This window comes from Moschus berezovskii, chromosome 3, assembly GCF_049115385.1.
Source record: "Moschus berezovskii isolate FMDL1 chromosome 3, NW_MosBer_1.0, whole genome shotgun sequence".
Lineage (NCBI taxonomy): Eukaryota > Metazoa > Chordata > Mammalia > Artiodactyla > Moschidae > Moschus > Moschus berezovskii.
The window spans coordinates 101,786,938-101,809,098 of NC_142462.1; the positions used below are offsets into that span (position 1 = coordinate 101,786,938).

General features: G+C 44.9%; 1 protein-coding gene across 1 annotated transcript in view; it reads left to right on the forward strand.

The window, feature by feature from the left end:
- Positions 1 to 247: 247 nt before the first annotated feature.
- The window catches only part of SND1 (staphylococcal nuclease and tudor domain containing 1), a 426,838-nt gene continuing 404,924 nt past the window's right edge, over positions 248 to 22,161 (forward strand). The window contains exon 1 of the mRNA XM_055421219.2: positions 248 to 530. Coding sequence (XP_055277194.2) covers positions 453 to 530 — 78 coding nt within the window. The 5' untranslated portion in view covers positions 248 to 452. The remainder of the gene's footprint in view (positions 531 to 22,161) is intronic.

Below are 22,161 nucleotides of genomic sequence, written 5' to 3' on the forward strand. Positions count from 1 at the left end.
ACGTGTCCTTTCTTTTCCACTACACCTCCCGACACTACCTACTACCACTGCCCCGGAAGTCCCGCCTCATACTTAGCGCATCACTGCAAATCAGCTCTTTCAGCGCTTCCTGAAGCGCTTGACCGGTTTTGAGACTAAGGGGCGGGGCTCAGCAAGCAGGGTGCCTATTGGCTTGGGGTCCGGCGGGTTCTGGGCTCTAATTGGCCGGAGGGCGGTGGCGCTCTGGCACGCTTGCGCGGCGAGTAGAACGTGTGGCGGCGGTGGAGATCGCGTCTCTTTTGCTCCCAGTCCTGCTGCTGCTCCAGTGAGCGCCCAGCGCGTCCGTCCCGTCCATCGCCCACAGCTGATCGCCCGCCCGCTCCTCTCCGCGGCGGCCTCTCACCAACACCGACACCCACATTGACACGTCCTAGCCGGCCACCGCCTTAATCGCTGGTTTTCCATCGCTACACATGGCCTCCTCCGCGCAGAGCGGCGGCTCCTCCGGGGGACCCGCGGTCCCCACCGTGCAACGGGGCATCGTCAAGATGGTGAGAGCGGGGCCCGGGACACCGATCCCACTGGCCGCCACCGTGCGGAAGTCTGGCGCTGGCTCCTTCCCCAGCCGCCAGCTTGCAGTGTCTCCCAGATCCTCTTTCCTCTGCCCCTTCCTCACTTTTCACCGGATCTCGGAATCCCCTCCCTAGACGCCAGTCGACACGGACTCCCTTTCGGTACTTTGCCTCCGGGACACCTTCGCATTAGGGGGTCACAGTGATTTCCGTGATCGCGGGACTCAAGTCTCCTGGCTTTTTACCGGACAGATCGATTACTGATTAGTTAACGGGGATATGTTGGTATCAGTCCTCCGGTTCACCGTCCTTCTGTCCATTTGGTATATGCTGAGTAGTTTGCAGTTTTTCATAGATCCTAACGTCCGCTCTTTCATGGAACTCTTGGAGTACTTGGCCTTCTTGAAGCTATTATGTTTCCACCGACGCTCAGTTACGCCAAGTTTTCTCCCTCTCTGGCCCTCATTTCCCGTCTTTTTCCCTCCACCTCTTATGTCAAGTCAGTAGTCCTGAGTGCTCTTCATATCTATGCTCCCCCTCTCTTTGGCTCTCAGAGCCTTAGGCCGGTAGGAATCTTAGCGATCCTTGTTCCCTCACTACGGATGAGACAACTTTGAAGAGGACAAGTGACATGCCTAAGGTCACATGGTGGTTTGGGTTGGAGCCAGGACCCGAGCTTGAGTGTTCTGATTCCCAGCCCTCTGCTGTTACTGTCAATTCTGCCTGATTATATATCCCCTCACTCTCTACATCCTTGAATGGTGAACTTAAAACCTTGCAAATTTCATTAAAAATTAACCCCCATCATAATTTTGTAATATAAATTCTCTTTATCAATTGTCCCCTCTGTTGGCCTCCCCTCAACATTCCCCAGGATTGGAAACTGACATTTCTTCGTTGTTACCAGAATTTCTGGTTGTGATGGCCGCAGGGTTACAGATTTCATTTCAGGCTGCAATTCTGACTTTTCCATCTGGTAATATTCTTTATGATACTTTGTCCCAAAGCTCTGCAGCATTTCTTTCTTTCTTTTTTTTTTTTTTATGGATCAGTACTAACCCTTTTTATTTTTATTTTTTTCTGTATTTTTTTTGTACATATTATCCATAGTTTATCACAATGCACGTAATTCATATGAAAGTCCAGCAGGTGAATATTGTGAGTTTCACCTTCATCCTGTCTTATCCTTATGCAGCCTTTCATAGTTGTAGAAAGTTTGAAAAACATTCTGTTTTCTTGGCTCATTGTCTTTTACAGGATTATAACGTTTCTCAGCTTGTGTGTGAATTAGATTTCAAGATTTTTTTCCCCCGATACTCACATAGTCACTTCTTAGGCAGTATTCTGCCTCCAAGTGAGATTCTTAGGCTTTTCAGTAGTGCTTTTCCCACTTATTTATACATAAATGGAGAGTCAGAATTTATCAGAAACTGAATGAGGATGGAATTTCCAGGGTCCACATAGTTTCACCTCTCTGAAATATTGACCTGACCTATGAAAGGATTATCCTGAAGTGGCTCCTCTTAAATTAGCTTTTTTGTTTGCACTTATCCTTCCCTTCACCATAGGAACAGAGCAGTGCTTGGTGGTCTGGTAGTGGAATTGGCAATACCAAGTGAATCTTGTCCGAGTTTTTTTCCTTTGCTAAGGCTTGAATTTTTCTTAAAGGCCCCTCTTATTTGTGGAGTGGGAGTGGAAAGGGGCTGACCATATTTTTGCTTCTACAAATGCTGGAGGTTTCCAGGGCATCTGGATTCTATGGGGTGACCATACCTGTCTACAGATTACTCCCGTGGATACTGAATATCAACAGTAACTTGTTTATTAAGGCTCATGTCTTGTGCTGAGTTTTCTGTTTGTATTATCTCATTTGTAATACTGAACAAGTGGATAGGATCATTGGCTACATTTTACAGATATGTAATCTGAGGTTTCGAAAGAATAGTTTACCCCAGGACAGGTACTTTTTAATTGGTAATGAGAGGCAGAGCTGGGACTTGAACCCAGATCCTGTTGGCCATAGCACAGGCTTTTCAAAACATTTGTGGTTTGATGACGCTGACTCCAGGCAATGATTTTAACAGAGGGCAGAGCCAGTGATGCATGGCCGCAAAATTGCAGGAAAGTGAAGCTGACTATAATTGAGCCTAGGAGAGATTAGATGTTACTCCTGTCTCGTCCGGGAGCTGCTGTTGCAGTAAGTGACTTTATTTGGTGCTTATGGTCCTTACGGTAAGCAAAGGAATGTGGTGTGGAAGACACATTAGGGTGGGAGCAGGCTTTGAAGAAGGTGTTAAGAGTTGCCTGTACTGCTGTTTTGTTTTCAAGCTGCAAAGGGGTGGGTGGGTGAGTTCCAGGCTGAGATTAGGGGAGGGAAGCTGGGTGAACTGCAGAGCCACTGGCAGATTTGTACCAGGCTTTGAAGCCTGTCTGGAATGAAAAATTGACCCCTGGCAAATTGCTGTGTGTGAAGCTCTTCTGCTTAGCGAAGTTCTATTTTCCTGGAGAGTAATTATTTCCAGTGGTACCAGGAACTGCTTCGTAAGAACTCTGCGAGGGAAGATGGAGCTCTATGACAGAGGGAGGTGAGGAGGAAATAGTTTGATGAATAGGAAAAGAGTAATTATCAGTGACTGCTTTTCTGCCTTTGGGTTGAGGGGCAGAAACTGACCAACCAGACTCGGGCCTTTCAGGCTGAGCCCTCTGGTTTTGTCTGAACTTAGGCTGAGCTGAAGGTCCGAAGTGGTCTTGGTTTGAAGTTTGCTGCGGTGAAGAGGAATACTCATTCTTCCTCTTTTGGGTAAAGAACGGGTTATCAGGCGTTGGAAGGTGTGTGTTTCTTCTGGTCTCTGCCTTGCCATCTTAGTAAGTCCTGCATTCCTTTTTCTAAGGTTGAAGCAGACAGAACTTGGGACTCAAGTAGTAAAAAAATGTTTGCATTTGACCAATTTTTTAAAATGATGGTAGGGGCTGTTTCTGCTGTTGACAGTAGGAGCCAAGGGACAGAGTTGGTTCTGGAATATGTTGAAGGAGAAAGTGGGCAGTGCGTTGACACAGTCATCGTGGGGCTCTTCTGTTACTGAGAAGGCAGTGAGGATGATGGAAAAGCTGAAGGTGGATTTATATATTTTTTGAGTTGGGATAAGACTGGCAAGTGTGTGGGCCGGTGAAATAGAACCTGGGAAAGTAAATGTCTGTGTCACATCAGATCTTTTCTTGAAACCCTGGAGGATTCTATCTCTGGGTTTCTTAGGTAATTTGCTAGACTTTAGCTGTCTCAGAATATAGTCAGCCCATGTTAAATAGAGGTTGGGAGAAGTCTCCGGGGTAGTGAGTGTGAAATTCAGTCACCCCACTTAGCAGCTACTTAGAGATGGCAGTTTTCTCTGGTTTTGCTGACCCCATTTATTTCTGACTTGGGGGACAGAGATCTTTTTGAAGTCTTTAACTCTCCTATCTAATGTCTTCATGTCTTTTCAAGAAGGAGCACACAGCAGAGTGAATCTGCCGCAGTTCTTGAATCTTCAGTGCTCATCAGAAGCAGCCATGGCAGCAGCCTGTCTCATCCTCCTTATGGTGTGGAAAGCCAAATCCCAATTCCCATTTCACCCCATCCCATTTGAAAGGGGAAGGAATCCCTCTGCTAATCTTTGGCTTTATGGTTAGAACCATATCCTCACTAGATGACTTAAGTCCTGGGGCACCTAAAGAAGGAGATGGCTGTAACTTCCTCCCCCAACAGGAATTGTGCTGCCAGGCTGTTGGGAAGCGGGCTGTAGGCTTTCTGCTGAGGAAGTTAGTGGGAATTTCTCCAGTGTACAGCTTGTAGGAATTGCTGTCTGTAATTTAGATCATTATAGCTAAGTGTTTCTAGATTTCTGAGCTAAGAAGTATGTGTCTTCAGAGTGAGGACAGAGTAGTAATCTGCTGATCTGTTCCTTCCTATGTGCACTTATTTCACGCAGACTGTGAAAGAAAAACACCTCTCCTAAGCTACTTAAAATACCCTTATTCTCCTCCCACTCAAAGGGACAAGGTAGGTGAATAACAGTATTTTACTAGGGCCATTTGCAAAGATTCCCAGGTGGCTTGGTGGTAAAGAATCTGCCTGCCAATGCAGGAGATACAGGTTCAATCGCTGGGTTGGGAAATCCCCTGGAGAAGGAAATGGCCACCCACTCCAGTATTCTTGCCTGGGAAATCCCATGGACAGAGGAGCCTGGTGGGCTACAGTCCGTGGTATCGCAAAGAGTTGGACACTGCTTAGTGACTGAGCACACATTTGCAAAGCAGTAGGTGGAATAGCATGGAAAACTTTTCCCTCTAGTCTTAAAATTGTCTACTTCTCAGCAGGTGAGCATGAGTGAGTGAGTGAAAGTTCCTCAGTCATATCTGACTCTTTGCGACCCCGTGCAGTGTACAGTCCATGGAATTCTCCAGGCCAGAATACTGGAGTGGGTAGCCTTTCCCTTCTCCAGGGGATCTTCCCAACCCAAGGATCCAACCCAGGTCTCCTGCATTGCAGGTGGATTCTTTACCAGCTGAGCCACAAGGGAAGCCCGCAAGTGAGCATGGTAGCTTTCAATCAAAATTGTAAGTGAAAGAGCACTAAGTTTTTGTTCTGTCTTAAAGACTTCCTGTCATTTTTCCAGTTTGAAAAAGAAGCATGCATTTGGCTCTAGTCATGCTAACAGTGGCCGCTGCCATGTACTAACTAATGATAGAGATGATGAGCAATCGTATTTCCTTTCTCCAACGAGTTTTATTGATCATCTGTGTCAAGCGCTGCCTGTGTATTGGAGAAACAGTGGTGAAAAAGTAAATCATATCCGTGCCCTTACAGTTTATGGAGGAGACAGACAAGTACATAGGAAATAAGCATATGAGAGCGATTTCCAGGAGGGGAATGGGACTGAGTAGTCGGGAGTAAGGGAAGGGGTGGCTCATTTAGATTGGAAGTCTTCCTTCAGCTGAGATCTGATGGACATGAAATTACCAGACACAGAGGAAGAGTTCCCGGCAGAAAGGGAATAGCATGTGCAGAGATTGTAGGTATCCATTGATGATTATCTTAAAAATATTTACAGTAGCTTTTCAATTTCTTAAAGTTCAGTGTTCCACATACATGGTATGGGTTTAACCTGAGTTGTTAGTATACGTGTTTTAGGGTAAGAAAAGGCAGAAACGCAGTAGAGGTGGTGGTGGTTCCAGTATCCTGGTGAGATAAGTTGTTTCATCACTCAGTCGTGTCTGACTCTTGTGACTACGTGGACTGTAGCCTGCCAGGGAAGCCCTGGTCAGACCAGTAGCAGACATTAAGTCTACAGGATAAATATAATAGATAGGAGACTGATTTAAAACAAAACGCTTGCTCTTGGTCATGTTTCTTACAGGGCCAAGACCAGGGTTCTTTGACTTCCTACCAGCCAATGATGTGTATTCCCGAAGTCACCACCTTTTAGTGGATAGGACCTAGATGAGAAGATAAATGCTAAGAACAGGCTCAGCAAGAGTTGCATAGCATCTAGAACCTGATGAAGTTTATGCTTCTGACATCATTTTATTACTACTTGAAATGTAGTAGCTCTGGCCTCTGGGAACACTTTTAACCTAGCAAGCTTTAGGTAATAGTGATGTTGAAAAGCAGAGTAGCATGCTTCAGAGCTCAAAGTAATGGTCAGGAAGGAAGGGCTCATGCAGGTTGGGGACTCCTGAGGCTGGGTTGTTCTCAGTGCTGGTAATAAGGAGGCAATGATTTCTTGCATCTATGCCCAGTTTACCTGGAGAATGAAATTGGGGAAATACGTGAATATTTTAGTTTTCATTTGTTAAGTTCAAAAGAGAAAATTGGCCAGGTTTTTGAATGCAGTTAAGGAGTCTCTGGGCTTCCCAGGTGGTAAAGAACCTGCCTGCCAGTGCAGGAGATGTAAGAGACTCGGGTTTGATCCCTGGGTCAGGAACATCCCCTGGAGGAGGGCAAGGCAACCCACTCCAGTATTCTTGCCTAGAGAATCCCATGGACAGAGGAGCCTGGCAGGCTACGGTCCATAGGGTTGCACAGAGTCGGACATGACTGAAGTGACTTAGCATTCATGCATTTGAGGAGGAACTAGGCCTGTTGTGAAACTCACTTATCAGCATGGGCTGTCAAGCCAGCTGACAGGTATGAGTCTAGCAGTGGTTACAGCAGTAGATATCCTTTGGAACCTGATGTTTAGATTTTGTTTCATTACTTCAAGGAAGAGAATAGCTGAAGATTTTAGGAAATTCTTTGCCTTATCAGGGGCAAGGAATGAAGTAAAGGGATTCAGCTCTTACTGGGCTTATGTAGCTTTTTCTCCTGTTTCTTTGGAGATACCCACCCAGGTTTGTGGGTTTTTTTTTTTTTTTCTTTTCTTTTTTAAAAAAATATTTATTTGGCTGCACCAGCTTTTAGTCGTGCACACAGGATTTTTTTTTTTTAATGCTTTTACTTACTTATTTATGGTTGTGCTGGGTCTTTTTTCTAGTTGTGGAGAGTGGGGGTTACTCTAGTTGTGGCACACAGGCTTCCCATTTCGGTGGCTTCTCTTGTTATGGAGCACTGGCTCTAGGGCGTGTGGGCTTCAGTACTTGCAGCACGTGGGCTCAGTAGTTGTGGCTTCCAGGCTTTGGAGCACAGGCTCAAAATAGTTGTGCTGCACAGGCTGAGTTGCTCCTCGGCATGTGGAATCTTCCCAGAGCAGGGATCGAACCTGTGTCTTCTGCATTGGCCGGTGGATTCTTTACCACTGAGCTATCAGGGACAGCCACACTCAGGATCTTTAACTGCAGCCTGTGTTAGTCGCTCAGTCGTGTCCGACTCTTTTCGACCCCATGGACTGTAGTCCACCAGGCTGCTCTGTCCATGGAATTCTCCAGATAAGAATACTGGATTTCCTTCTCCAGGAGACCTTCCCAACCCCGGGACTGAACCCAGGTCTCCTGCGTTGCATGCAGATTCTTTACCGTCTGAGCCACCAGGGAAGCCCTTAGTTGCAGCATGGGAAATCTTTCATTGCAGCATATGAGGTCTAGTTCCCCGAGAAAGGACGGAACCCCTGGCCCCTGCATTGAGAGCGTGGAGTCTTAGCTACTGGACCACAAGGGAAGTCCCAACACCTAGTTTTTTTCGTTTTTGTTTTTTCCCCACCCAGTTTCTGTTGCTCTTCCTCTCTTGGGAGACCAACATATGCTTCGTTCTTATGGCAGAAATTGATACAGAATCACAGGTTGTGCACGTTTGATGCAGATGGAGTGTTGTGGGCTTTCACTCACTTTCAGTGAGACTCAGTGTGATAAATTAATGTTATGTTTTTCTCACTTAGCTCTAATATTTAGGGGAATAAAAAGAACAGTGGTTTCAGTTGGCATTTTTTAAAAATTAGGAAGTTAAGCGACTTACAGGAAAAATAAACCTAATGGCAATTTAGATGACATTTTTCAGATGTTTTTGAGATGTTCAGTCTCTGATGCAAACTAGGCTGGCACAAATTTTCTCCGTTTATGTGCTTATGGTGACTTTAAGGCTCTCTTTCCCATCTTTATGAGGTGCTTCAAGTTCTCTGTATGTGGGAAGTAGTCTGCTGTGGTCTTGTAACACCAACCTTATATGTAATAAGTTCGTTTGGGTTTCCCATGGCAGCTTATGGAAAAACCTGAACAAACTTTTTGGCCAACCCAGTATTAACATTGTTCCCGGGAAGTAGCCTGGTGGAGAAGATAGGTCATCACCCTGGGATTCAGGGGACACAATTCTAGGCCAGCTGCTGCTGGTCTCTCTCTGGGCACTGTGGGGTAAGGTAGTATACCTTTCAGGCTCTTTCCTTTTCTCTTAAATGAAGTGGTTGGACTCTGAAGCTCCTTGCAGTCCCCAAAGGCTGCAGTTGTGTCAGAAACCCTATATTACATGTCTTTTAGGCATGAATCAAAGCTGAGGAATCTCATACCTTCCGCTAGTCTTCACGTTGAATTGATGCTTACCTTGTGGGAGACATATTTTCTGTTCCCATCGCTTGTTTTATTTTTTGAGAAGGTAGTTTAGTCGAAATATGATTTTTTAGTGTGGAAGACCAGAGTTAGAATTTGAATTAGACTAAGTGACCAGTTACTGGAGTGGCTGGAGGGTGGGTAGAATTGGACTGGGGAGGTTCCTGGCTTCAGCAGTGGTGTCAGGATAGACTAGTGGGAGTGGTTGTTTGGGGCCCAGAGGCGCATGGCGCCAGTGGGTTGTATTTACACAGTCTCTCCTCTGCTTCTGAGCACCCTGTCGTTCTCCTGGGGCAGCAGGTATAGACCTGAGAAAGGTGGGGATGATGAGGGCACTCTGGGAGCATGTAGCTCACGGGGAGAGTTTATCCTGGCCCTTTGTTTGGGTGAGTCTGGCAGGAGCTTGGGGCTTGGTTGGGTTCTGAACTCTGGGTTTCACGCTCTGAGGCCAAAGCCTCTTCCTTTAGATTATTCTCCTCGTCCTGCAGATCTTTCCCACTTCTGTTTAATGTGCAAGTATAGGAATCATCTAAGTCTATTCTTGGTGGTTCCTCACAGGGTTTCTTTTCTTTTGAGTTTATTTTTTATTGTAAGCTTTCTTACATTCTTTTCTGGGAGGAGATTTTTAGAGAGAGAGTTCCTAAGAGCCCAGTGATTTTCTAAACACATCCTTGCCCCAGGACCACCTGGAAGGTCGTTCTGAGGCACTGAATTAGAATCTGCACATGTGGCCCGGAAATCCATATTTTTAAAAAGCCACTCCTAGGTGGCTTTCTCTCCTGAAGAGGGACCCTTTGGGATTGATCCAGGGGCTGGCATTTGAGACCCATTGATCTTATTTAATTCCTGTGCTGTATGTAGTTGAAGGGTCAGGACATAAATGCAAAAGGAGTGTATGCTTTTGGGGCCAGTGTGCCGGAATTGTATATGAGGGGAGATAGTAGCTTCTTTTTTTCTTTTTAGCACTTATCTTGATGGCTCCCAGAACACTTTGCATTGCTTTTAATCTGTAGCTCAATATTGGGCTGATGTCCCCAGGAGTCCATTTACAGTGACTGAGAGCTTATTCCTAGGTCAGAACTGACAGCTGAGAAGTTGTTTTATATGCCTGATTTAGGCCATATGCTCATTTTAACACTCATCTGCCACTTTTCCTTCTATTTGCATAGATTCCCCAGATCTTCCTATAATTTGGCACCAGTACCTTGGCATGTTATTATTACTGTGGAAGTCTTTTGTGTCATCCACAAGCATGGAGATTCTCTGTTCTCACTTTCTGCCCTTTTAAACCTACAGAACCACACACGTGGGCTTTTTGACGTGTCTATTTATATCCATCCTGTTTCTTGTTTATAAGCCCCATTCTTAACAAGAACAACAGCAGTAAAACCCCAGATGACCTCTTTGGTGGTCTTGGTCTTTAGTTTTTATTCCACTAGCTTGCCAAATATGGAGATAAAATTTTCCTATCGTTCTCAATCCTTTGAAGGCCTGAGGATGAAGGGTCACATTTGCAGCCCCTTGGTGGCCTTTCCTTCTCTTGACCAGCTTTTCTAGTTCATCCCAGAAATCCTTCCAAAGTTAGTCATTTCACAATTGTCGATGTTGAAAATTTGGACTTAATGCTTGCTCTTAAGACTTCAAACAGTATACAACTATGTAACGTTGAATGCAAAAATCTTCCTCCCTCTACCCTCCTTATGAATTTTCTGCCATTCATTCTCATCCCTGTAATTAAATGTACTTCCCTGTTTTTTCATGCAGATTTATACACCCCCCATTTTTTTTTTGAAAGAAACAGAAATGATGTTATAATGAGTTCTGTAACTTCCTTTTTAAAATTAATTGTCAAAACTACTTTTCAGTGTCATGATTATACATCTGTCTCATTCTTCAGTGTTTGAAGAGTGTTCTGTAGTTTGGGTGTATTTACTTACCCATTTTTTCTCTGTTGATATGTCAGCATTCTTTGATACATCTTTGTGTTCTTGTGTTAGCATTTCCCTGAGACAGATTCCTGGAAGTACACTTCATATTTTTGGTGGCTGCAGGGGGTCTTTATTTAGACTTTACCTTTTTATGTCCTACAAGGATCATCTTAGATTCGATTGAGGGCAGAATGCAAGAATACTGGAATGGGTAGCCGTTCCCTTCTCCAGGGGATCTTCCCAGGAATCTCACCCAGGTCTCCTGCATTGCCGGTAGATTCTTTACCGCATGAGCCACCAGGGAAGCCCAACAGCCTCCTTACACTAATTAATCGTTTCACAGTTGGTAGTCTACTTCCGCAGTCAGACTTGAAACCACTGTCTTCCCCAGTGGAGGGCAGGGTTCAGCTCCTGGGGATCATTAAATCACCATTGTTTAATTGCTTCAAGGCCCCCCAGGGGTTTTAAGGTCTTGAACTTACAGGAGAGTCGGCTCTGAGGGCTCTAGCCTTGTCTACTCTCTCTGGGTTCTAGAAAGCTCCCTTGCTAAGAAGTGTGCCACTGCCCAACTACGGATGACAGGAGGAGGTGAGAGGCAAGGTCCCGTGAGAAGCCTGACTTTTTTTTCCCCTACAGACTGGTATTAATGCATAGCTCTTCCTCTTTCTTTTTTTCTACTTGGATTAGAAGGTGGGGTTGGTAGTGGGGGTGAATCTGACCACATCCTGCTCCGGGAAACCCGGCCGTTTTTTAGAGTTGTTCAGAGGCTGAACCGGGGCCAGCTGATTTCAACCCCGGACGGGGTTTACCTCCAGTTTCCTGGGTTTCAGGTGTGCATGTGCCCCTCTCATGTTTTTAGCATATCCGAACACTGCCTCTACTTTTATTTAGTATGAAAATCTTTGGGACAGTCGGTTGTCTTAAAAAATCGTCATGTTATTTTAAAAGGAAATGGTTTCACCAATGAAAATGGGATACCAGTATAACTTGCTAGTTACTGCTTACTAGAAAGCACCTTCAGAAAAACCCCACAATGAAAACAAAATAGCGAGTGTTATTAAATTCTAACTAGGTACAGCATTTTGCAGAAGACTGAAGGAAGTGTGTAACAGGTGGCAGAGATGTGCTGAAGGCTTCCTGCCTCTGAACTGAAACCGCGTTTAATGGGAGGAGTTGAAAGAGAATTGAAAAAAAGACAAAAGACAGCTCTTATTTATACATGAATATTAAATGCTGGTAAACACAGGGATCATATACTACGGAAACCAGTTTTTCTTGTTTTGTTTTTTAAACAAGCCCACACTTTGGAAAACGGACACATAAATTGTCTCTGGAGACAAAACCGAACTGATTTTCTGGGGTGGCTGTGCTCACATCATTAGTGTCATGGACAACTGGTCACAGTACCTTGGCAAGTCACTGACCCTTTACCTTCCAGCTTTGCCTGTAAATGAGCAGCGCTCACCTCATGGGATTCTTGCTGATAAGATGAAAGAAGGCAGTATTGAGACCATTGGCTGGAGTTGTCCCCAGCTCAGACGGGGCTGGAGATGGACCCGACTGAGGGAACATGAGGGCAGGAGTGGCACCCGGCAAGTTCTGTAATATTTTAAGATCATGTTTTTTCTATTATTATTGTTATTTTTTGACTGAAATGTCCTTTATTTTATAAATAATGTGATGGCATTTGCTTTCTTTCATGTCTTTGGCACAAATAAGAAATGGGTAACATATCAGTCTCTAAGTTTGGCTTAGCAGGAGGCATTGTTCTTTTAACTGTTAGGAAAGCTTAAACAGATTTAGGTAGTGCATGGGAAAGTGCAGTTGTGTGTGTGAATACTAGGTGGAGTTCAGTGGCACAGGTGAGGCTAGTCAGGCAGAAATGCATCTGGCAAAATTTTTAACTCCTTTGGCTCCTGCCCTCTCCTCCCTGCGATCCCCTAGCTTCTGGTACTTCAGAACTGGGCTGCATTCCATCTCCACCCCACCCTCCCTTCTAAATGATGAAAACGATATATTTAGGAAAAATTTCCCACTGTAATGTAAAACATTCCATTTTCTTTACTCCAACATGGACTAGGTAATCCAAATTTGTCTGAGCATTTTCTGGTCCTCTTTTGGAGACTGGGAGAGAGGAACTGTGTATGTAGTATAAGCATAAATTGGTTATTTGCAAAGAACAGCGCCTTACCTGGCCTCCCACCTTTGTAAGGACCAGGCAACTTACATCCCTGTTTGCCCAGGGCTGCTGTCTTGGCATGACTGTCAGTAACACCCTATTTTCACTGTCAGAGTATCCCAATTTGAGTGATAAAATGTTTAGTGGGTTTGGTAAGAAGGGTCAAGTCTGGGGGAAAGATTGGGTTGGCATAGTTCAGAGAGGCCAAAATAAACTGAAGGTAGATGGTTCCATAAGTCGCCTGATTCTGGGTAAAGCTTTTTAGGCTGTTGAGATACTAGGTGTCTGTCTCATTGAAAGGCTGTTTAATAGAGGCAGGTAACCATGTTTTATGGTGGAAGGGGGAACTCATGAAGTGAAATACTGAAGCTTTTCTTGGAGAATGGATGGGTTCGGAAAAGTCAGATGTCATATTTCAGGTCAGTTTCCTTGCTTTAAACCTCTTTTCTGGGGAGATGGTGAAAGTGACAAGAGTAGGTCCAGGTGGGTATGCTCAGATGTTCCTGAAGGCAGCTGCAAGCAACCTGCAGTCGAGGTACCAATTGAAGGCAACGTGCCTAAAGGCCTGTTGGAAGTTTGTGGTAGAGAAAGGAATGAGAAGCGAGACGCTTAAGTCTGTTTCCAGTCTCTAGAATGCAATGCTACAAACTTTTAAACTAGGAATTCTGTCCTAGGAGAGGGCATTGCTTTTTTAATACCAGGGGCATTTTTATTTTTGGCAACCACCCAAAACAGTGACTTGCTTTGCCAAGTGTAATTTATCTGCTTACCTAATAGGACTGTCCCAGGTCTTCATGGAAAGTGGGGCATTTCTTTCTTCCATTCCTTTCCCCTGTGTGTAGGTGAATGAGAGGGGAGACCTGGGTCCTGGGACCCCGCTGAGCTCTATTATTCTAGGTGCAGTAATTGCTTGTGTTATTACTCCTGGCGGGTGAGCCCTTTCGAAGCCCAGAAGCCAGGAGGCTGCCTCTGTTACTTAAAAGCTGAGTTATCTTATTAAACTCCTCTCTTATGAGAGCTTTAGACTCTCCTGAGACCTCCCGCGGGCTCTCCGTGGGGTCCAGGCCTGGCTCCCAGTTCAGCCCTCATGCCCACGTGTTAGTCATCTCCCTGCCAGCAAGTCACACAGCCAGGCGGTGCAGGGCTGCTGGCTAGGCTGCTCGGCTTCCATTGAATTCTGGCTTCCATTGAATTCTTTGTCGTCCCTGGTTTGGTGCTCCTAATGAGCGTACCTCCCTTGCTGTCATGTCATAAGAAAATGTGCTTCTTTGATTATCAATAGGAGAAGCGGAAAACGAGTGTAGAGAGAACAGTAAACTTGCGACTCAGATTATCTGAGTAACAGGGAAAATCGGGTTTTTGAAAGGAATTGATAGCACAGGGCTAAACATAGTAAAGATGCCCCAGGAGTCTGAGCTGTCCATCAACTTGCTCGTGAAATTTCTGTGCTTTATGTGTGAAAGACGTTCATTTATTTAGCAATACATTGGAAAGAGTGTGCACCGTCCCCCCTCTCCCCCAAAAAAGGGTGAAAGGAATCATAGAGTTGGGCTTTAGTGATAGTATAGGGTAAGTAGAATATTACTGCTTTTTTTTTTTATTTTTGGCCTTGCTGTGTAGCATGTGGCATCTTCGTTCACTGACCAGGGATCAAACTCATGCTTCCTGCATTAGAAGCACAGCATCTTAACCACTGGATGACCAGGGACATCTCTATTATTGGTATTTTTAATGAAAATGGAGGAACAGTCCCTCCTGGGCAGTAATTGTAAGCAAATTCCAGATCATGGCCAAATGGCCTTCTGTTTGTTTCACTTCTTGAAGGGGTGTGCAAATCTGTGCATTATGGTGGAGGATGGGGTGGGCTGGGGCCCCAGCATACAGTGGGGAAGGAAGGACCCCTTGTCTTGTAATCTCCAGCTGTGTTGGGTGATAAGGGGCTTCGTCACACACTCGAAGGATTTTAATAATAAGGAGAATTCTAGGATGAAACATTAATTTAGCAATAAAGGACTCTGAAAAATTTATGGTAGATTTGTGACATCCACTTCTTTATTTTGACATCTCAAATTGACTATCAACATTTCAAATAGGAAAAGTTTCCAGAGAAGTTTGGACAATAAAATGGGAAAATTAACACCTTTCATGGGTAGCAAAGAAGTAACCTGACTTCCCCAAGTTCTACAGCCAGCCCTGCACATAAGCCAAAATAAATGTATTAGCTGTTCTTATGAAATGGTTCATTCTGAACAGTTTTGGGTATTATGCTCGATAACCTAGCATCCCTGTTGCTGTCAGTTAGTTGTAAGAAAAAAATGCACATGGCTTTATGGAAGTAAAACCCAAGGAGCAGTATTTCTCTAGGATGTTGCAAGAACTCTGATGTTTATTCACTTAGCTGTATCTCGTGCAGGTCTCCTGCCTCCTTTTTAATTGTGGGATTTAATCGTGGTTTGCTAGTTTGTATACTGTACTTATTGCTCAGTGATGGCAGCGCTGTGAGGAGGAAAAAGAAGAGCTGTCAGCTCTGGCCATTGAGGCTGGGAAGGCAGCAGCTGTGCCCTCTCCCGTTTATCTCGTCACTCATTCGTTCATTTGCCTGTGCCAGGTCTTAGTTGCTGCCCTCGGGCTCTTCGATCTTTGTTGCAGCATGTGGAATCTTCTTGTTGTGGTGTGTGGGATCTAGTTCCCCGGCCAGGGATTGAACCTGTGCTCCCTGCATTGGGAGCTCAGAGTCTTTGCCTCTGGACTTCCAAGGAAGCTCCTCTCCTCCTTTCTGAATCAGGAATTGTGGCTACACGTCTCTCCTTCTTTTGAGCACTGGAATTGAGGAGAAGCAAAGAGAGCGAAAGGGTGGGGAGGGGTGGATGCACAGAGCCCGTTAACTGAGTCGTGTCTGGAATGCACCCTCTCACCTGACAACCTGAGTTTCACCTCCGTTCGTCTCTGTGGGTGGGAGGCAAGGTCTTTGTCATCTGAACATTTTTTCTTGAGCTTCCTTCACAGACTTGTCTCTGGGGAGTTGCCTCCCATACCAGCAGGGCCAGCACATCGATTCAAAAGAAATAAGACCTTCAACCTTCCTCTCACGGTTTTGTAGCATCTCTGAAACGCAGAGTGGGCAGGTATGCAAAGTGTATCTGAACCAAAAAAGGCATTGGTGATTTGAAACCCATGAGTAGGCTAAGGCCAGTTACCCTGGAAGTGTGGATTGAAGCATTTAAGAAAACAGTTGGTGACTTTTTAAAGTGCTTTAAAATTTCTCTTAGTCACAAACCAAATCTTTGGACTATAGGGTCCCAGTCTGTTGTTTGGTTAAACGGTGTTACAGACTGTGATGTGGAAAATATTCAGAAGACATACCCTTGGAATTTTTCGCCCCATTCATGACAGGCACGTAAATATCTCTAATACTTGGTGCACAAACACAGATCTTTACATCAAAGTCACAGAATCGAGAATTTGCTGTTTTCAGTGGCTGCATCGTGTTCAAACTGGGGGTCTGGCTGGGGAGGTGGAGTGGATTCTGAGCCGCTTGGAGAGCCCTGGGAGCTGCCGTGATTGCTTGTGTCTTCTTCACTGAGCACTTGCTACCCCGTCAGTGTGTTCTTTGCCTCTACTAATATCTCTCTGTGAGCTTCTTCTCTGGAGATGAAGTGCAGAGATGTTACTCTCACTGCCATCGGTTTAGGCACTTAGATATGTTTTTGTTACCGTGGTATTTGATATTGGCTTTGGGATGTAAGTCTATCAAGAGATCTTCGTCTGTTAAACAAGAATAAATAAAACAACCATGGAGAAGATAATCCTAGAAGATATGACAGCATTTGTTTGTAGTATCTCTTTGCAACAGGTAGGAAAAGACTGAAGAAAGTGGGAGAACAGTTGAATGTTGAATAGTTAATTGGGAGATTTCTCAGTGTGGTCTGGGATATAGATTTGAGTGGTTTCTGTTGACAGTAGACCTGATAGCTCACAGGAAATAATCAAGTGGTTGGAAATGAGTTAGGTAAAACATTCTGAAAGGTGATAACAAGGGAAATTTGACATCTCATAATAAGAGGGCCGAGGAAGAAAGCGGGTTTGAAGAAAATTATCCCAGAGGAAACACGAATTTCTTAGAGGAGAATGAAATAATGCTGAAGACTGCTGGAGTTGCCTGAAAGAGGGCAGAGAGAGAAGGGTGGACTAAGTATTGAACTCTGGGAGGGGAGAATCTTTGAAGGGAGGATTAGGTGAACACATGCTTGCCTGTAGGTCTTCCAGGGCATGGAGTGGGGGTGGTTCCCTGGAAGGCCTTAGAGAACTTTTGGTCTACCTGTTGTCATTTGGCAGAGAAACAGGAAGAACACTCTTGAGTGCGGTGCCCACGCTCTCAAGAGCTTGGCTCTCATTAGCTTCAACAGGAATCCACTAAGCTATGAGCTGCTTAAGGACAAGGACTGTGATACTTGTGCTTGATACATACTGGGACCATTCATTTATTCAGGAAAAAACACTTACTGAATGCTTACTTTGTCTCTGGTCTTGTTCTGGGCTCCGGGGCTACCATGGTGAACAAGATAGATGGAGTCCTTGCCCGGAGAGAGCTTGCACGGAGGAGTGGCAAACTGCTGCTGAACAATTCATTATGCTATTTAATGTGGTGGTGAATTCTATGGGAGAGAAATACAGGGGCTCAGAGCATATACAAGCATCTAGCTGTCCTAGTCTGGGGAAGGCCTCTCTGAATACAAAGTTTAAGGCAAATTTGCTGGAGGACCTGTCTGAGCCAGGCAGATTCCCCAGGTAGGGTGGAGAATAAAGGGGTGGTGGTGGTGGATTAACCTTGTGCGAACCCATCACCCAAGGATCTTTGTAAAACAGATTCTGAATCAGGAGGTTCAGGTAGGGTCTGAGCCTACAGTATCAACAAGCTCTCGGGTGATTGCTGGTCTGTGAGTGCCTTTAGGAGCTTTCTGTGCATCTTCCTTCTCCCCCTTCATTGTTACAGTTGAAAGATGATGGGATTCAGCTGGGTCAGCATCCTCCCCTCCCCAAGCCCCCCACTCCACCTGATCTGTAGCCATGTTGGCTGCAGTGATGTAACTTTTCAGTGTACTTAAAGCATAGTTGATTAGCTGTAGAGACTTATTGTTTCTGCCCTATCCCTGTGCTGGCTGGAAATACTTCTCTACTCCCCTGGCATCTTGATCCTGACAGCCTGCATTGTAGAGAAGACCAGAGGTGTGGCGGGCAGGAGGAGGAAATTAGGCTTTGGTGAGAAGGAAACGGTAACCCACTCCAGTATTCTTGCCTGGAGAATCCCATGGACGGAGAAGCCTGGTAGGCTACACTCCACGGGGTCGCAAAGAGTCGGTCACGACTGAGCGACAGAACGGAACGGAACGGAAGGACAAGATGGAGAAAGCAAGAGAGTTCCAGAAAAACATCTATTTCTGCTTCATTGACTATGCCAAAGCCTTTGACTGTGTGGATCACAATAAACTGTGGAACATTCTGAAAGAGATGGGAATACCAGACCACCTGACCTGCCTCTCGAGAAACCTGTATGCAGGTCAGGAAGCAACAGTCAGAACTGGACATGGAACAAAAGACTGGTTCCAAATAGGAAAAGGAGTACTTCAAGGTTGTATATTGTCACCCTGCTTATTTAACTTATATGCAGAGTACATCATGAGGAACGCTGGGCTGGAAGAAGCACAAGCTGGAATCAAAATTGCCGTGAGAAATATCAATAACCTCAGATATGCAGATGACACCACCCTTATGGCAGAAAGTGAAGAGGAACTCAAAAGCCTCTTGATGAAAGTGAAAGAGGAGAGTGAAAAGGTTGGCTTGAAGCTCAACATTCAGAAAACAAAGATCATGGCATCTGGTCCCATCACTTCATGGGAAATAGATGGAAAAACAGTGGAAACAGTGTCAGACTTTATTTTTTTGGGCTCCAAAATCACTGCGGATGCTGATTGCAGCCATGAAATTAAAAGACGCTTACTCCTTGGAAGGAAAGTTATGACCAACCTAGATAGCATATTAAAAAGCAGAGACATTACTTTGCCAACCAAGGTCCGTCTAGTCAAGGCTATGGTTTTTCCCGTGGTCATGTATGGATGTGAGAGTTGGACTGTGAAGAAAGCTGATTGCCGAAGAATTGATCCTTTTGAACTGTGGTGCTGGAGAAGACTCTTGAAAGTCCCTTGGACTGCAAGGAGATCCAACCAGTCCATTCTGGAGGAGATCAATCCAGGGTGTTCATTGGAAGGACTGATGTTAAAGCTGAAACTACAATACTTTGGCCACCTCATGCGTCGAGTTGACTCACTGGAAAAGAGTCTGATGCTGGGAGGGATTGGTTGGGGGTAGGAGGAGATGCGGACGACAGAGGATGAGATGGCTGGATGGCATCACCGACTCGATGGACATGAATTTGAGTGAACTCTGGGAGTTGGTGATGGACAGGGAGGCCTGGCGTGCTGTGATTCATGGGGTCGCAAAGAGTTGGACACGACTGAGCGACTGAACTGAACTGAACTGAACTGAAGGACAAGAGAAAATAAAATCTAAACTCAGGATCTGGTGTCTTGCAAATTAACACATTTCTCTTGGTATTTCTCAAAACATATATCCCTTTGTTTCTAGGCTAGAGAGAGGGACCCAGGCATCGTTTTTGACAATCAGATTCTTTTTTGATAATAAAGAAGGCCAATTCCCTGGGGAAAGGGATTACCATCAAGATGACAAGATTTTAAACCAAAAATACTTTGTCCACCTGATGTGAATAGCCAGTTCATTGGAAAAGACCCTGATGCTGGGAAAGATTGAGGGCAGGCGGAGAAGGGGGAGACAGAGGGTGAGATGGTTGGATGGCATCACTGAGCGACTGAACAACAAACCAAAAATATGTATATGGTGCTCTTGCCTCTGAGAGAATGTTCACAGTTACTCTGAATGTTCACACGTTGTATTATCTCAAAACTTTTGAGACGTTAAGGGGTTTTCAGCTTTTCTGAATGTAAGACCTAATTATATCACACATGTAGGTTTTTCAAATCCCCACTGGATAAACTTGCACTGGAAGGAAAAGGGTGTCTCCCTAAAATTCAAGATCCTTTTTGGGGGCCATAGCCTTTTTGAACTGTATGCTCAGAGGTTGGAATTCTGTGATTGGAACATGTCTACCTTTTTATTTCACTTGGGAGAGGAACATGAAGTGATGATGAATGGATCATGGGAAGATAGGGTCCTTGCAACACAATAATGGTTTTGTCATTGAACTGAACTTGGGTCCGCTTTACTGCACAGCAAAGCCAGTTTACTGACACTGGGTTGTGGTGAAGTACAGCGTTTATTTGTTGGGTGCCAAACAAGATTGCTTGTGCTCAGAACACCTGAATTCTTTGATGGCTGCCAGGAAGTGAATTTTTTTTTTTTAATTGGAGTGTAGTTGGTTTACAACACTGTGTTGGTTTCAGGTGTAGAGTGAAGTGAATCAGTTATATTGATGGATACACATGTAGCCACTCTTTTTTAGATTCTTTTCCCATATAAGCTATTACAGAGTATTGAGTAGAGTTCCCTGTACTCTACAGTAGGTCCTTAGTAGTTATCTATTTTATGTATAGTAGTGTGTATCTGTCCATCCCAGTCTTCCAGTTTATCCCTCCCTCATTTGGGGTGAGGGCTTCATGGCATATGACTTTCTTCTGATTGATTGGTGGTGAGGTAACAGGGTGATGTGAGTCTTAACCATTGACCCTCTGGTGACAGTCTACAGCCTGTAGTCACCACACTTGACCCAGATAAGGGTCTCAGCTTCTGCAGAACTACTCAAAGATATGTGTTGTGTGTATCACTTTTATGTTCAGATGATCACTTTTATGTTCTTCTTCTTGTTCAGTCGCTTAATCATATCCATCTCTTTGTGACTCTGTGAACTGCAGCCCACCAGGCTTCCCTGTCCTTCAGAGACCCAACACATGGTTTTGTATATTATCCCTTGAGGAGGAACTAGAACTCTTGTTTTATCACTGAACTGTTGCCATTACTTTTCCTACTTAACACTTTTTTTCGTTTCTGCATCCCCTCACTTCCCTAATGAGTAACTGCTGGTGCCTGCCGTTTGGAACTCTGGACTGCTTTTGTGAAGGCCGTACAGAGTCCTGCTTGGTTTCAGTTTGACTTTCATTCTCTAAGTTGTGTGTGCAGAGGGAGGGGAGCAAGAAAGATTTTCAGCACCACCAAGGAGATCTAGTTCTCGGGATTTGTTTTGTCATTGAGACTATAAAATGGCCGGTAGTATGTTTTCCACTTTTGAAAAAGGTGTTGTAATTTTAATTTAACATAATCTCAAAAAAGTTGTAAGAATAGTGCAAGTGACTCTTGTGACCCATTCACCCTGGTTGCCGTATCCTCTTCTTTGTATTTATAACATACAGTCATCATTCATGGTAGTTATGTTCTATCAGGGATTTCCGCGGTGGCTCAGTGGTAAAGAATCCACCTGCAATGCAGGAGCCTCAGGAGAGGGTTTAACCCCTGGGTCAGGAAGATCCTCTGGAGGAGGGCACAACAACCCACTCTAGTATTCTTGCCTGGAGAATCCCGTGGACAGAGGACCCTGCCGGGCTATAGTCCATGGGGTCTCAAAGAGTCGGATATGACTGAGGTGACTTAGCATGCACTCACATGTGCATGCTCCATCAAGTCACAAGCACTAAATTAGTGAATTTCGAACCATTGCTTCTGTGAGAAATGCTGAGTTAGTTCCTATGAGCCTCTGGTCACTACATTTTCATCAAGTGATAGATACATGACCTTGTGTTGGGCTTCCCTGATAGCTCAGTTGGTAAAGAATCCGCCTGCAATGGAAGAGACCCTGGTTTGATTCCTGGGTCTGGAAGATCCCCTGGAGAAGGGATAGGCTACCCACTCCAGGATTCCAGCCTGGAGAATTCCATGGACTGTGTAGTGTGTAATCCATGGGGTTGCAAAGAGTTGGACACAACTGAGCGACTTTCACTTTCACTTTTATTGTATCGTATGCTTCTGTTTAAAGTCCTCTTACTTAATATGTAGTGTTGATTCATTAACACTGGACATATGAGCAACAGCACTGTGACTTGTACCTGAATGAAAATTGTCTAATATTTTCTCTGTAAGGCACATCACAGCAGCTTTCTTTGTGCCTAGGGAAACTTCAGGACTGTGATGCCTGTGAGCCATTTTAAACAGCAAGATCACCACACAAAAGCCCTGATGACTGCAGTAATTTTCCTTTAGCTTTAACAGTCTGAGTGCTGCTGCTGCTAAGTCACTTCAGTCGTGTCCGGCTCTGTGTGACCCCATAGACGGCAGCCTACCAGGGTCCCCTGTCCCTGGGATTCTCCAGGCAAGAACACTGGAGTGGGTTGCCATTTCCTTCTCCAGTGTGTGAAAGTGAAAAGTGAAAGTGAAGTTGCTCAGTCGTGTCCGACTCATAGCGATCCCATGGACT